The sequence below is a fragment of the Malassezia pachydermatis genome (genome assembly GCF_001278385.1).
Source record: "Malassezia pachydermatis strain CBS 1879 chromosome Unknown scaffold3, whole genome shotgun sequence".
In the NCBI taxonomy this organism is placed as follows: domain Eukaryota; kingdom Fungi; phylum Basidiomycota; class Malasseziomycetes; order Malasseziales; family Malasseziaceae; genus Malassezia; species Malassezia pachydermatis.
In genome coordinates this window covers 290,219-306,359 of record NW_017253140.1, presented here as the reverse complement: position 1 = coordinate 306,359, position 16,141 = coordinate 290,219, and the positions used below count along the sequence as shown (strand labels likewise).

General features: G+C 56.3%; 6 protein-coding genes across 6 annotated transcripts; 2 read left to right on the top strand and 4 right to left on the bottom strand.

Annotated features, from left to right (window-relative positions):
- Positions 1-40: 40 nt before the first annotated feature.
- On the top strand, positions 41-3,283 carry Malapachy_0789 (hypothetical protein; the record flags this gene model as incomplete). The annotated part of the gene is made up of 1 exon (XM_018135302.1): positions 41-3,283. The coding sequence occupies one exon, from the start codon at positions 41-43 to the stop codon at positions 3,281-3,283; it is 3,243 nt and encodes a 1,080-aa protein (XP_017992476.1).
- Malapachy_0768 (atp-dependent rna helicase a) lies at positions 3,222-7,595 on the bottom strand (the record flags this gene model as incomplete). Its single annotated transcript, XM_018135281.1, has 1 exon — positions 3,222-7,595. One exon carries the CDS (start codon positions 7,593-7,595, stop codon positions 3,222-3,224), a length of 4,374 nt encoding a protein of 1,457 aa, XP_017992195.1.
- Positions 7,596-7,690: 95 nt separating this feature from the next.
- Malapachy_0781 (hypothetical protein) lies at positions 7,691-10,138 on the bottom strand (the record flags this gene model as incomplete). The annotated part of the gene is made up of 1 exon (XM_018135294.1): positions 7,691-10,138. One exon carries the CDS (start codon positions 10,136-10,138, stop codon positions 7,691-7,693), a length of 2,448 nt encoding a protein of 815 aa, XP_017992181.1.
- Positions 10,139-10,182: 44 nt separating this feature from the next.
- Positions 10,183-12,334, bottom strand: Malapachy_0762 (lymphoid-specific helicase-like protein; the record flags this gene model as incomplete). Its single annotated transcript, XM_018135276.1, has 4 exons — positions 10,183-11,830; positions 11,856-11,972; positions 11,998-12,272; positions 12,299-12,334. The coding sequence occupies 4 exons, from the start codon at positions 12,332-12,334 to the stop codon at positions 10,183-10,185; spliced, it is 2,076 nt and encodes a 691-aa protein (XP_017992194.1).
- Positions 12,335-12,386: 52 nt separating this feature from the next.
- Malapachy_0784 (hypothetical protein) lies at positions 12,387-13,389 on the bottom strand (the record flags this gene model as incomplete). Its single annotated transcript, XM_018135297.1, has 2 exons — positions 12,387-13,191; positions 13,223-13,389. The coding sequence occupies 2 exons, from the start codon at positions 13,387-13,389 to the stop codon at positions 12,387-12,389; spliced, it is 972 nt and encodes a 323-aa protein (XP_017992182.1).
- Positions 13,390-13,578: 189 nt separating this feature from the next.
- On the top strand, positions 13,579-16,121 carry Malapachy_0739 (dna repair helicase; the record flags this gene model as incomplete). Its single annotated transcript, XM_018135253.1, has 2 exons — positions 13,579-13,761; positions 13,794-16,121. The coding sequence occupies 2 exons, from the start codon at positions 13,579-13,581 to the stop codon at positions 16,119-16,121; spliced, it is 2,511 nt and encodes an 836-aa protein (XP_017992666.1).
- Between the last annotated feature and the right edge of the window lie 20 nt (positions 16,122-16,141).

Sequence of the window (16,141 nt, the reverse complement as noted above, 5' to 3'; positions counted from 1 at the left end):
ACGGCCACGGCGCCATCTCCACGACGTTGTAACGTGGTGCATGGACCCAAGCAAGCAGGGCGGCCATAGAGCGACGTCCTCGTCTTCGTACCCGTCTGAGCTCATTGTGCATCTGCTGCCATGTGTGCATGTAAGTGGATTGGTCGCCGAGCGAACGCCGTCCTATCCCACGTTAGCGCATCCCACGTCTGTGTACCCGAACGTATGTCATGCCATCGTTGAAGCGTTCGCGCCGCAAGCGCGGCCACGTCTATGGTATGCGCCAGGCTCGCCGCCTCGTTTGCATACGGTGATGGTCGACTATGCGCATGTCCTACCGCCCGCGCGCATGCGGGCAGGGGCGCGGATCACAGATGTGGACGCGAAGCACGCGTTGCAAGCGCTACCGCCGCGCTCGCCCCTCTCGCCGCTGTTTCCTGGCGGCCCGCTGTTCCCAGATGGCATTGTATCGCCGTCGTGGATTCGAAAGCATACAGAGTACATGCCAGGCGTCCACCTGGCCTTTTTCTGCCTGCCTGCCTCCACAGAGGCGACGTTGCAGGCTGACACGGCGCTGATTGAAGCGATCATAGCACTGCGTACGTCGCTAGCGCCGCGTGGGATCAAAGTCATGGTGGTACTACTGTGTGAGCCGGCCTCGCTGCTCGCTGGCCAAGAAGCGCGGCTACATCATATTCGGCGTGCTGCTGGCCTCGAAGCGCGAGGTACGATGCTTGTGTTCAATGCGCACGATATGAGCCGACTGCCTGCTTTTCTGACAGATGTGTATGCGACGGCGTCGCAGCATACGCGCGAGCACTACCGCCAGCACGCGCGCCATGTTCGTCGGAATCGGGCGCGGTATCCACCGCCGCCATCCGTCACGCAGCCCATCATGCAGGCGGCGGCGCAAGCGCATCTGCTTCGGACGCCCTCGCCGATCCTCTCGCCGCCGGGCTGGCATGTACGAACGCACTATAAATTAGCTGTGCTTGCTGAACTGCAAGGCGAGTATGCCGAAGCCGATACACAGTATACCGAAGCGTACGAAGCGCTCCTCCGCACGTACCTGGCCGATACCAAGCTTCTCGCACCACGAACGCGGCGCTGGGCCGAGGCCAAGGTGCTGGTCGATACGCTTGCGTTCAAGCGCATCAAAGGGGCCTTGTACCGGGGTGACGAGGTCGTCGCCTTGCGTATTTTCACTATGCATCAGCACGAGATGAGTGTGCTCAGTACAGGGTGGGGCATTGGCGCTAGCACGCCCGAGTTCTGGGCGTGGCGTGCGAAGCAGTATGCCCTGATGGCGACGCTGCTCCAGGACGCCGGCCTCACGACGAGTTGTTTCGAGCCGGGCGTGCTGCGCTACCATGCCGCGCTGTGCACAATGCAGCGCGCGGCCTACGCCACCGACACGTCGGTGGACGTTCGTGCGCTGGTCGTGCATGCACTGAGCTTGGCCTACGACACGTTCCGGCACGCGCAGCGTGGGCGTCTAGCGCACATGACCGCGACACGTTTGGCGGGGGTGTACCAGGAGACGGAGCCTGCGCAAGCGTTGCAGTACCTGGAGCGCAATCTGCGTTGGTACCGTCGTGAGACATGGACGAAGCTTCGGTACGCTGTGGCGTACCATGCGTGGACGTGTGCGCGAGCATCGCACGATCCAGCAGCGACGATGCGATTGGCGCTGGAACTGGCCCCCGTAGCTCAGCAGTACGATGTCTCGTACGATACATCAGACGAGGCGACGTCGAGCGAGACCGTCTTGCCACTCGACCCAGGCGCCGCGTCGCACTGGCTGCATGTCTGCGCCGTGTTTGCGCGGGGCACGCTGACGCTTCCTGGCTCCATGGCATGGCAGCTGCGGATCGAGCCCTGGGCTACGTCTAGGCTGCCCTCCTGGCCCTGGCGCACGCTGCGTGTGTATGCACGTGAGTCAGATACACCGGTGTGTGTTGTGACGTACGATGCACAAGCGCCCACGACGCAGGTGACGATGCGCGAGGCGATCGCATGGCCGGCGCAACGTCCAGGCACAGGTACGACCTCGTGGACATGGGCCGACAAGGCGCCGCTCTGGGTGCAAGGCGCTATGGCGGTGTCCCAGGCGAGTGACGTGACATTCTCGCATGTGGTCCTCACACTGCAAACGCCGCTCGCACCGGTCGACCTGGCGATCGATGTGGACCGCGACGCACCGTGTGTATGGTACGTACCTACGACGCACCAGCGCCTACCACTGCCCCCCCGGCCAGACGTGCGCACGTTGCATGCCGTCGCAGAGCACGTGGCCATCAACGTGCCCACGACCATGTACCCTGGCGAAGTGGTCGGCATCACCATGCCCACGACGCCTACCACGGTGCGTGTCGCGCCTGAGGCCTGGGCGACGGGGGCTGCATGGCTCGACGAAACGAGCGCGCAGGAGGCCATGGACAGTGTCGCGGCGTCGACGTTGTGGCTACGTGCGCCCTCCATCCTCGGCACGTTCCGTGTGCACACCCATGCCACGTCCACCGAGACGCATGGAGTACACGTCCAGCCCTTGCTCCACGTCCAGTCGCATGTGCACTGGCGCGACGCAAGCGATGGGCGCGTTCTTCTGCATGTGGAGTACCTGGGCACAGACGCGCTACAGCTGGAGCACGTGTACGTGGCCGTAGCGCCGGAGCTGGGCATCCAGGCCGGCGCTGTATGGGGCGCGCCTACGCCGAACGAGGCGCCTGCCTTCCCGGTGTGGTCGCCACGAACCACAGCGACGTGGATCGCGCCGCTGCAAGTCACATACACCGCCGCCGACATCCACAACGATGCCACGACCGCTTCTACGTTGGTCGTACAATGGCGTCGGCCAGAGCGTGACCAGCCATGGCCCTGCGAAACGCATGTGCCGATCCCAGCGCTCACGCCGCCGCCGTGGGCGCGTGTTCGTGTGCACGTCACAGCGCCGCCTACGGTCGTTGTGGGCGAGGCGATCTGGATGACGATGCACGTGCTTAATCAGGATGCGTACCATGTGGCCGACGCAACGATCGACGTCGAGGTGCCTGACACAGCCCTGGCCGCCGGGCCTCGCAAGGTCACATGCTCCATGCTCTTGCCCGGCGAAGAACGTACGTACACGGTAGCCCTACGGCCGCAGCGTATGGGGCCCTACCGGCTGCCGCTGGTGCGTGCATTGGCGCTAGTGCCGCAGCAAGAGCCACAGCGATTAACGGTGCCTATGGACGTACATACTGTCATGGTCCAGGCGCCGACGTCGTGGACTCCAGACCATCCTGCGATACCAGCGCCATCATAACGCGGACCACCTCTTGGTGCGACGCAGATACCCACGCATGTGGATCTTCCACACCCTCTTCCAAGGCGCGATCCAGGAGCTGACGTAGTTGACGGCATAGCACACCAATGCGCGAATTCGCACGCACACGTACCCAGGCATCCGCACTGGGCTCCATGCCGGTAGAGATGGTCATCCCGCCCACTTCGTGGTCGACGTACAACGGACCGCCAAACAGAAGCAGAGCGTACAGCGGCACCTCTGTCACATCGCGCAAATAGGTACGCGCCGCATCTGCGGCACCACTCGCACTCTTCTGGAAGGCAACAACATAGTTGGATTTGTACTTGGTCGCATGAAAGAGCAGCGAGCTCGGGTGCAGGAACACGCGGCCGTCCTGTTCGTCAAAGTAGTGCAGTTCCTTGGCCTGCGCCTCTTTCAGCACAGCCCCCGACGCTGACGCATTGTACTTCGCAGACGGCGCATCCACACGCACGACCGAGGGCCATAGCGCGGCAAGCAGCAGGGAACGTAGCACGTTGATGTTCTGGCTGTGGGTATCGTAGGACAGGCTCGAGGCTTGCGTCGGCCAGCGTGGACCTTGCTCGCGGTAGCCTTGTACGTAGGCTCGGTCTACCAGCCCCACCTCTTCCAGCTGACGAAGAAGCGTCGCTCGCGTAAGCTCCATCTCCTGCAGCGCTTGCAGCGAAAGACCATGCGTGTCACAGAACTGCCGCTGCTGCCGCATAGGCGCCTTTTCAAACCGCATACGCAGCCACGTCGCGAGGAGATGCGCTTGCGTGAGCAGATCACTTTGGCCAATCAAGAATTGTGCACGAGCTTGTGTCGCACTCGTATCATGCTGCATCGAGCCTGCCACCATAGGACGCGTGGACAGCAATGTGACCACATGCAGCAGCGGCTCCACACACTCAAAGAGGCACGCAAGAACCAGCATCTTGCCTTGCCGCACGTCCAGCGGCAGCGTGGCCAGGTGACGACCCAGGGGCGTGAGCGTGGCACTGTACCCGCCCTCCGCATGCAAGGCGCCGGCAATCACTAAGCGCGTATGCGTCGCTTCCAGGGCGTCCATGGAGGGTGGATCGATGGCTTTCTGCAAGAACGCTTTCACATCGCCCTTTGGCTGCAACGCCTTGACCTGCAGGACCACACCTTCCAGCGGCGTACGTTGTATTTCTGGGACAGACTGGGCACGTTGATGCTGCGCTTCCACGACACGTGTGTACAGCCGGAAACACTCGCCAGGCATCGTACGACCTGCACGACCTGCGCGCTGCTTGCAGGCTGCGCGAGAAGCCCATGCATCCAGAAGACGCGTGACACCGGCCTGAGCATCGTACTGCGCCTCACGCACACGCCCGGTATCAATGACATAGCACACCTCAGGAATGGTAATCGACGTCTCTGCCACATTCGTCGATACCACCACTTTGCGTTGGCGCGCACCCACGGGCTGGAAGACACGGCGCTGTTCACTGGCGGGCAGATTGGCATGCAAGGGCAAGAGCACAATATCACGGAGCTGCAGGGCGGCAATGGCGTCCATCGCTTGCCGAATCTCGCCCACACCTGGGCAGAAGACAAGGATGGCTGCACAGCCACGAAGAGAGCCTGTGCCATCTACCTTGGTAGCTCGCTCACACGCATATGCAACCGTCTGAGCCAACAGATCGTAGTCAATGCGTGGCGAGGATACGAGCGTCCGCATCGTCCGCATCGCATCTTCGTCCATGTCTGTTGCATCGTACAACGCCTCAATACGCTCGTCGACACGCGAAGTCGGGTACGCAGAGCGGTACGATGTGTAGCGCACAATATCTTCCAGGTAGTGATCCTGCACAGGGAACGTACGTCCTGGAATGAAAAAGTACGGCGCCCCATCAAAGTACGAGGTAAATGTATCCGCCTGAATCGTAGCACTCATCAGCACGACATGCAAATGAGGGTTCTTTACCAGCACATCACGGAGTAGCAGTAGCAGAAAGTCAGAATCGGTACTGCGCTCATGGACCTCGTCCACAATCACATGAGAAATCGATTGCAGATGAGGATCTACACCTGTCGCCATTCGACGAAGCAGCACACCAGTGGTTGTGAAAAGTAGACGGCATCCGCGCCCAGCGCGACGCTCACCACGGATAGCGTAGCCGACTTGCTGGTCGTCTTTCATGGACGCGTCCAATGTCTCCCCTCGCTCAGCCGCTACACGCGCAGCAACACCCATCGCAGAAACTCGGCGTGGCTGAGTAACAACAATACTGCAAAGACTGCCACATCCCCGTTCAATAGCATCGTCCAGTAAGAACTGAGGTACTTGCGTCGTCTTACCACAACCCGTTTCACCGGCAATCAAAACCACACGCTGTGTACGTAGTGTTTCAAGCAGCTTTTCGCGCGCTGCAAAGGCTGGAAGAGATTCACGTACACGCCCGATCGAGTCACGGTACGAAGCAGAAGCATAGCAGCGCTGCTGCGTCGCTTGCAGCGTTTCATCCACATGGGCCTCACGTTGGAGCGGCCGCGCCGCGCGTGGACCTCCTTTGCGTGGCACAGCGGTCGGGCGTGTCGCTTCCGTTTGGTGAATAGCACGTGCTGCGGTCGTCGGAGCAGCCTCGACGAGATGTTCCATCACTTCGTCCAAGGCAGGAGGGTCGTTGAGGAACGTCGGCAACTGCTCCTTAAGCTCTTCACACAGTAAAAACAGGACTCCACCTTCCTCTGCTTCGAGAGTTTCTCGAATATCGGCACGTTTTCCACATAGACATTGCATCGCATGGCGTGTAAGCGCCAGTCGAAGAAATGTGGGTAGCTTGGAGCTTGTAACGTATATGGTAGGCAGAGCCGCGCCATTTTCCAAGTAGTGTGACATGGGATGCAATGTCACACGCAAATAAACATCCTCCCCTTCATGCGTACCAATATGCACATCGTAGTCCTCAGCGTGAATGGCATCCTTGTCCGGCACAGAACGTACATCATCGTCGCTCATGCATGCGAGAAGCAACGCACGCTCATCGGCTCGTTTTTGTGTCAGTGCCTCGTCAGGCTCGCAAAGACGAGCTTGCGACAGAGCATAATGTGCGCCCATCAGTTGATGCAGTAGCAGATCGAGGACCAATCCTTCTCGTGCTGGGATCGAGTCGGTGACCTCTGCCTCGCGCACCGCCGCCAAGGCCCGAGCAATGTTTTCGCGAGGGAAGCCTGCACAACGAGATAGCTTGTCCACAGTCCACCGATCCACCAGTTGTTCCTGATCACTACCACTTGCCGCCATTGTAACGAACGACTCAGAGGAAGCGGTAGGGCGAAGCTTGACAGGCAAATCTTGCTCGGGCGTGTACAGTACAATGTATTCAAGCGCTGCTTCTCGATTCGGTAGCGCCAGAATGGAAGAAAGCAGCGGGTGTGCCTTTTGAAGCTGCTCCTGTGCAGCAGATGAGGCATACTTGGTTCGCGCATCTTCCAGCCAGGCAAGTACTCGACGTATGTAGCCTGGACGTACACCAAGGGCACTTAGTTCGCGCTCCAGGGCCTTTTTATCCAGCGAGAGAGATGCCATCTTGTCACGCACAGTATTTGTCTCTGTCGTAATTGGCAGTTCACTCATTCGAGCACGAATAGTGTTTTCGACCAGCTCACGTAGAGCAGGCGCCATACGCACTTCTTGTGCACGCTGCCATGCCTTGCTCATAGGCTTCTTGGATGGATCGTTCTTGGCGGCCTCGCGTGCTGCCTTTTCTTTTTCCCGGGCTTCTGCCTCCGCATCGCGTTTGGCGATCGCCTCAAACGGATCGGCCGCCCATTTCCACGCATCACTTTCCGGTGCTTGGGCCTTCACAGATTCCAGCTCGAGCCAGTACTCACGAGGACCAGGCGGCAGCACACGATGGAGGCCTAGGTGGTTAAAGAGGCGAAAAAGGACATAAGTCGCGCCCCAGTGCTTGGCATGCAAACTCGATTCGCAGGCCAAGCGTGCGCCAGGCTCTTTGGGCTCCATGCGGATCGTGAATGGGTTTGACCGATCCTGCTTGTTTTCCTTACGAAGCGTAATGACACACGTATATCCATCCTTGCGTTTGATCGGCTCGACCTCCGGTTTGAGCCACCCAGGCATTTTCTGGATACGCTCGTACATGATGTTCAGAGGCGTCTTGAATCGCGGGGGGAACAGCTGCGCTGTCCCATCCTTGTTCGTGCCAGTAGGAGGCGGCGGTTTGGGTCCGCCGCCTTTGACCCAGTCAGGCAACGGCGCGGCCTTCGACGATGTCGCGCCGCTCGACTTGATCGCCGCACTCTTCTTCCTCGGCGCCATCGTCGAAGAAAAGTGGAGGCGACAGCATCGTCTCGACGCCTCCTTTTTTGCGCGCCCAGCCAAGTGGAGTCCAGCAAAAACGTTACAATGAAGCACTATACAATGTCTAGCTGAGTCAAATCGATGCCCACGCGCGCCTTCCACATGAGCTCCTTGTACCGCAATACTTCGGCCCACAAACTCTCTTCCCAAGCCAAATGGGTCCGATCTGACTGCCATGGGAACGACGTGCGTAAGGGTCCATGTACGTTGGGTGTAGAGGGACGACGAGCTGGCAAGGGAGGCGGGGGCGCGGCCGCTGTCACAGTCTCATCCTTGGACGCACTTGTATCTCCTTGCACAGCGTCGCCCATCGCCTCGTCAAACACATCGATCTCCTCATCATCCGACTCGTCCGAGTCTTTCTTCGAGGATATGGCAGCGGCCTCAGTCGTGTCTGTGGACGCCTTTTCCGGCGACGCTGGTTCCGCAGTAGGGCCGACCTGACCTTCTTGCTCGTTCACGTCAGGCACCGGCGCAGCGTCCGAGGATGCTTTCGGTGCCTCCTGGCTGGATGGCAGGATCCGCGTCTGGCCAACAACCTCAGGCTCGACTTTGCCTTCCAACACAATCGCTCGTTCCAGCGTACGTAGGAACGACCAGAATGCACATACCACGCGCAACCGCTGCAGACAATGATGTGTACAGATCAGATGACGGCCAGACGCGTGATCAGAGATCCGGAAGTAGTGTGTCGGGATCGGCAGGGAATCCGTAAGCTGCGGCGACGACATGTCTTGAGAAAAGATCTCGGTAGATTCCTTCGTCTCTGCCCTGCCATCCGGCTGAGGAGACGATGATTGAGAGCGATCGATACCGCGTCGTAGGGAATGGAACAAGGACGGAAGACTGCGTCGCGACGAGGTGGAGTCACGCAGCGAATAGGCCAGTCCACCGGCGGCAGCACGCAAGCCACCGAGATCGGCAGACGAGGTCTGAGCACCAGGTACCAAAGCCGTCACGTTGAGTAGCGGTGTGCCGCAGAGCGCACATGGCGTAGGCGCTAGGACGCCGTATTCTGCCCGTAACGCCTCCTCGTTCTCAATACGGCCACCTGCAAACAGCGGCTCAATCACCACATTGCCATCCAGCAAAGCCGTAGTAGCCTGCCGACGTGCTAGCCAATTGAGACCAGGCGCATGACTGAGACGAAGACAAGGGTCGGAATCTTCTTCTTGCATACGCTTGATGAACGGTAGCGTCGTCTGGCCAGAGAGCTGGACCAGCTGCTCTGCCGAGATCGGTAAATGAGGATAGTCACGGTGTCGTACGACGGACGGCGACCCAGAGATGGCAGGTGACACGACGCCGCCTAGCGACATGGCACCAGGCGCAGGCGGCGTCTTGGTCCAGTCGGTGCCCCGCTCCACCATTTCAAAGTACGGTGATAGCTGCTGATGCAGGCCACGCAGATGATGCAAAAAGCTCAAAAACTCTTGGTACGCAGGGATGTTCACATTGACAGTGGGCGGGGAGACGACCACCGACGCCGCCATAGAAGAGGGTTCCATGACAGTCGATGCTTCCGCAGACTCCGCCTCGGGATGAAGGCGTAGCGATTCCAAGTCGCTTTGCATAGACTTGATGAGATCTTGCTGTTCCGACATGAGCTGCTCAGTGTGATGCAAACTTCGCTCCAAACTCTCACTCTTCTCTTCCGCCTTAGCACGCGCCAGACGCTCAACAGCCACCATTTTGTTAGCCTCATTGAATAGTGATGCACTCAGTTCTTCCAGCTCAGCTTCAATACGCGTCTTGTCGCTCTCTGCCTTACCACGCTGTGCCGCTTCGTCGACGACACGCTCCATCATGCGCTGCATTTCCGCCGTGACATGTGCTTTTTCCACCAACAGACCTGTGTTCAGAGCAGAAATGTACTGATCACGTTCCTTACTCAGCTCAGCGATACGCGTCGTATGGACCATGATCCGATTGTGGGCCACAGATAGATCGTCTTCCAGATCAGACATGCGGTTGAACGAAGCGACGAGCTTGGCATTCAAGTGCGTCACTTGGTCGCGCAGCTCCTTCTCACGCTCCTCCGGTGACATTCGATCCAGAATGTCTACCTTGGTTTCCGCTTTCTCAGGGACTGCAGGCGCCACCTCTTCTTTTGTGCTAGACGTAGGAGGGGTCTCGGCGTCCTCGGCCGGCAATGTCGGATCTTCCGACACCGGCGGAGCCTCCGGAACGACAGTGGGCTCTGAGGTGCTTGTCTCTGTAGGCGCAGGCTCGTTGGCCTCGCTTATTTCTGCTTCTTCGTCCACAGGATTGGACGTAGGCATATCATCAGAGGCAGGGACATCGCTCTCCTTCGTTTCTGGCGAGGAACCCGCTGCATCTTGGGCAGATGTGGACGCGGCTGTGGATGGCACCTCCGTAGACGTGGGAGCAGGTGGTGCTTCCTCTGCAGGCGGGACTTCTACCTTGTCAGATGCAGAGACTGCCGCCGCCGCAGATTTGGCAGCCGCCTTGGCTTGCCGGTTTTTACTACCACGAGCCATAAAGCTACCACGACGAAGAGACGTTCAGCGATCGTGGGAGCTGCTTAGTCATCACTACCTGCATTCTCCGCATTGCGAAAGAAGGACGCGAGCTTGCCTTGCGCACTGTCCGCTTGGGTCTCTGACACTTCAAACACAGCAACGGGCTGTAGGGGATCCTTCGTAGAGGCATCGTCGGTGGAGATCCATCCATCTGTTCGAGCATAGGCTTTCTCAGATCGGTCGAGCAATCTCTCCAAATCAGCGTCTGAGATCGGTGGTTGATCGTCCTCGCCAGATGTTTCGGCTTCGAGCTTCATGAGTGCAGGGATCAGTGTGGTCAGATCAGCGTTGGTATCATAGGTATCTTTAAGACGCGCATGGGTGATAGGCCGTAGAAATTTGCCCTTCTGGATGACCACGGCTTCCAGCAGACGCTTGGCACGCGCTTTTTGGAGTATGTCTTGCTCGATGGTGTCAGAAGCAACCAGTCGGAACACTAGGACAGGATTTGTCTGTCCAATACGATGTACACGATCTTGGGCCTGCAGATCCATTTGAGGGTTCCAATCGCTGTCAAAAAAGATCACTGTATCAGCTCCCACTAGATTGATACCGAGTCCACTGGCACGTGTACTTAGCAAAAACACATGACAGTCTGAATCAGGATCGTTAAAACGACGTACTTGCTCAGCGCGTCGGTCTTGTGGCGTGGATCCATCGATACGGAACGTGTTCCATTGCTTGAGATCTTGGGCCCAAATCTCTAGAATGTTAAGCATGTGTGAAAACTGCGAGAAAATAAGCACGCGATGTCCTCGAGTAATAAGGGCGGAGACAAGGCAATCTAGCATGCGCATTTTCCCACTCTGCTGGACAAGTTGAGCGTCAATTTGAAGCTGATCTGTACCTGCTACGACAGGCCAGTCGAACAAGTAGGGATGGCAGCATATCTTGCGCAGTTGCATCAGAGTGTTGTCGAGTCGCATCGCTTGTACTTCCTTTGTTGCCAAGGCAAGCGCATCTTTCTCTGTTTGAGATAGAGAGTCCGTATCATAGTCGAGAGGAAGACAAGCTTTTCTCGCAGTAAGCCAGGCGCGAAACGATCCGTCAAGCACCAAGTTGTACATGAGTGCTTGTTGTGTCGATAAATGCGTATACAGCAAGTATTCCTGTTTCGGCGGCAGGTTGCGCTCAACCTCAGACTTGACCCGCCGAAGTAGAAACGGTTTGAGGATGTCATGGAGCTGCTGTACGACACGGCACGCAGTGTCCGTGCTCCATTTAGCAAAAGATGTGGTAACAGATTCAGATTTACTTCCATCATCGTTCGCCTCGCCAAGATTAAACCATTGCTCGAAGGTGGCCAAATCATCAAAAATGTCGGGCAAAATGAAGTTTAACAAGGACCACAACTCGGCCAAGTTGTTATGCAATGGCGTGCCTGTCAGGATAAGACGATTGCTAGTTCTAAACTGCTTTAGCTCACGAAGCAGGCGAGAATGGAGGTTTTTCAGACGGTGGCCTTCGTCGACCACCACGAATTTCCACGCCTGCTTGCCCAGAAAGGCGCGATCTTTCAGGATCATTTCGTAGCTGGTGATAACAACAGACAGGGTGGTTGTCGAGGATTTGGAACGGAACTTTTTTTGTAATGACAAGCGTTCAGCTTTGGCGCCATGGTACAGAAGAGTGGGTATTGTAGGAGCGAATCTGAGTAAGAATTCACGGGACGTACTTTGTAAACTCGTCTTGCCAATTGAAGGTCGTGGAGAGTGGTGCCACGATAAGAAAAGGTCCATGAATTCCCTTTTCATACAGGTGGGCTAGAAAGGCAATGGTCTGTAGGGTTTTCCTTGGGTGAGATGTTGTATACGTACCCCAATCCCATCTCGTCCGCAAGGATGCCATTCAGCCCATTCTCGTAGAGGCTAGTCAGCCATACCAGACCATCCATCTGATAAGGTTTGAGCGTTGCGCCTGTCACGAGGGCTGGCTGCTCTCGATGGGCGAGATCAGCCAGCGATGCTGGGGCTTCGGTGGTACGTGCGCGCTTGGCAGGACGGTCTTCTTGTTGCCGTCGAAGCAACTTTTCGCCCATGACTCGACTGTATATACTGGAACGTTGCAATAAAAAGTCCAGTTTTTTCATACGCTGGTATAAGAAGCAGGACAGCGTACCTCCTCTTCCTCCATGGCGTCAGCTTCCACCGTCATGGTGTTGGTTGCGTGAGGACTGACGCGTCGCGTCGATGCTGACGTAACATTGCTATAGATGCCACTGACGCGCCCTGGCAGCCCAGAGCTCTTGGTAGGAGACTTGGTGGGCGGACGGGTCGACATGGGACATAACTAATGGTATCGGAAGTGGGCGCATCCAATGCGCTTCTTTGGATGACAGTTGGGAAAGTCGTACATAGCGTGCCGGAACGCTAGCGTCTTGGGATGGTGTTTCCTCGGGGCGAGTGGAATAGAGCGTCGCCAAGAACATTTTGTCTTTAATTTGCTGCGTCGTAAGCCGTTCAGCAGGAGGCCTTCCACGCTTTCTCCTGGGCTGCACGTCAAACTTAATGCCTTCTCGGAACTTGGGGATACCGACAGAGAGCAGACGCGTATGCACTTGTTCTTGCTCCTTCGATAACGGTGCAGGCACGGGTGTCTTCTTGATTACCTTAGGGGGTGGTGCAGGCTTGGGCGGCGGTAGGATCGGAAGACTTTCTGCCGGCTCGATTTTGCGATGCATAGGCTCCATAGGCGAAGGAAGTATGGCCCGAAAAGACATGGAGCTTGAGGTAGCCGCGGGCTCGAAAGGACTGGACGGTTCGAACTTGCCGCGCTGAATTGCCTTAGCTTTGTCAAGAAGCGCCTCTTTATCCAGTTTGGGCTTTTTCGTTTGAGCAAGTGAGGTAGACTGGGAAGTCAAAGCAGCTTTTCGCGTAGGGAGTCGCGTCCGCGATGTCGAGGTGGGCAAAGTCACCACATTGCGGATAAGATCGACAGACTTTTCAAATTTGGATGGGGACAGCCCAGAAGCCCGGACGATATCCTGCATAGTGATGTCATGTCCTTCAACGCTGGAGGTGAGCTGTGTGTTGGAATACGTACACCTCTGTAGCCAGCCATACACAGATAGCTGGGATACTGGCACTGATATCCTGAATACTCCGCGCATTGCCTTGCATTTCCCATATCTTAACACGATCTATATATACACGCGCCTGATCTCGCACGCCACGGTGACCCTTGCATAACGTAGCCAAGGGTGCGGCCATGATAGGTATGATACAGGGAGAGGAGTGGTCAGACGTCACGCCGCCCTCCACATGTCGAGTCGGAAGCGCCACGGTGGCTTGCCATCCCACCACGCCGCACAGGCCTAGAACCACATTGGCCTCAAGGCTTTGACACGGCTTGGGCTCAACGAGTACGTGCTGAGGTGAGGCGAAGATCGGACAGTGGCCATGAAGTTCTATATCGATGACCTTCCGGTCCTCTTCCCATACCCCAAGATCTATCCTGAGCAGTATGCGTATATGGTAGACTTGAAGCGGACCTTGGATGTCAAAGGACACTGTGTGCTAGAGATGCCCTCAGGCACAGGGAAAACTGTATCTCTTCTAAGTTTGATTGTCAGCTACCAACGTGTACGTATAGGCACAGTGACTCACACGACAAGTTTTATCCAGGGAGCCGAAAATTGGTATATTGCTCACGAACCGTGCCAGAGATTGAGAAGGCACTGGCCGAGTTGAAACGATTGATGGCGTATCGTGCAAAGTACAATACGGCGGCAAAGGATGCGGATGGGGGCGAGCCGATGGATGTCGATGTGGACCAGGCCGAAGGACAGATGGAAGATATCCTGGCCGTGGGTCTGAGTAGCCGCAAAAACATGTGTGTCCATCCCGTCATCAGCCAGGAACGCAAAGGCAAGGTCGTAGATGCACGATGTCGAGATATGACAAGTTCGTGGGCCTGTGAAAAGGGCCGTCAAAACCCAGGGTCGGTGGAACTGTGTGACTTCCATGAAGAGCTAGGCAAGCTGGAGCCTGGGCATCTCATTCCACCAGGTGTATGGACCATCGAGGAAGTGAAGGAGTATGCACGCGATAAAGGGATATGCCCTTATTTTGCAGTGCGACGTATGATGCCGTTTTGTGACATCATCATTTACAGTTTCCACTACTTGCTGGACCCCAAAGTGGCCGAGCAAGTGAGTAAGGAACTAAGTAAGGATGCTATTGTTGTATTTGACGAGGCCCACAATATTGGTACGTATACTCTGTCGCTCATCAAAGACAACGTGTGCATCGAGTCCTTGAGCATTGATTTAACGAGACCGATTTTGGACAATGCCTATCGCTGCATCAACCAGCTCGCGGAAAAAGTGGATGAGGTGAAAAAGGTAGACGCAGCCAAGCTACAAGATGAATACCTGCGTCTTGTTGAAGGTCTACAACAGCAAAGCGACGATCGAGAGGCAGAGACGTTCATGGCGAACCCCGTGTTGCCAGACGACCTACTCCAAGAAGCTGTGCCAGGCAACATTCGTCGTGCAGAGCACTTTGTGGCGTTCCTGCGCCGCTTTGTGGAGTACCTCAAAACGCGTATGCGCGTCCTTCATGTGGTGGCGGAGACGCCCGCTAGCTTTTTGCAGCACTTGAAAGAAATTACCTTTATCGAGCGGAAACCACTGCGTTTCTGTGCAGAACGTCTTCGTATGCTGGTACAGACGCTCGAGCTTACGCGTATTGATGAGTACTCGGCACTGCAAACTGTGGCTTTCTTTGCTACGCTGGTCTCCACGTACGACAAGGGATTCTTGCTCATTCTAGAGCCCTTCGAGACGGACCATGCGACAGTACCCAACCCCATCTTCCATTTCACATGCCTGGATGCCAGCTTGGCTATTGCGCCTGTGTTTGAGCGCTTTAGCAGTGTGATTATCACAAGTGGTACGATCAGCCCTTTGGATATGTACCCGAAAATGCTCCGCTTCGATACAGTGGTGCAAGAGAGCTATACCATGACACTGACACGTCAGTGTTTCCTGCCCCTAGTCATCACGAGAGGAAGCGATCAAGTGGCTATCAGCTCACGATTTGAAGTACGAAACGATCCCTCTGTGGTACGAAACTACGGCAATATTCTCATTGAATTCTCGCGTACGATCCCTGATGGTATCGTAGCTTTCTTCCCATCCTATTTGTACATGGAGAGTATTGTGGCTGCCTGGCACGATATGGGCATTTTGGATGAGGTTTGGAAGCATAAGCTGATTTTCATTGAGACGCCGGACGCGCCGGAAACAAGTATTGCCTTGGAAAACTACCGACGGGCATGTGACAATGGCCGAGGTGCTATCTTGCTCTCGGTAGCACGAGGGAAAGTGTCGGAAGGCATTGATTTTGACCATAACTATGGACGAGCTGTGGTCATGTTTGGTGTGCCGTACCAATATACCGAGTCGCGTATCTTGAAAGCTCGACTGGAGTTTTTACGCGACAATTTCCGCATCAAAGAGAACGATTTCCTCACCTTCGACGCTATGAGGCATGCGGCGCAGTGTGTAGGACGTGTTCTGCGTGGAAAGTCTGATTATGGACTCATGGTGTTTGCCGACAAACGTTTTGCGCGATCTGACAAGCGTGCCAAGCTGCCCAAATGGATTGCACAATACATCGAGCCGGTATTTAGCAATCTCTCGACAGATATGGCGATTGTCGAGAGCAAGAGGTTCATGCGATCTATGGGACAGCCTTATCCCGAAGGCAAGAATGGGATCAGTTTGTGGGATGTCGAAGATATTGAGCGTCGCCAACTAAAAGAGCGCGAAGCGTTTGAGCGTCTCATGCAGCAGGAGTCGGACGAGTGGGTGGAGAAGCACAAGACAGAATTGGCGTCGGGCCATGATATGGATTTACAAACTATGCACACACTAGCAGACGACTTTGATCAAGAATTTGGTACAGGCATGGACTTGGTGGCTGTGGATGTGCCATAGGCGCGCACGCTGCCTGGCCA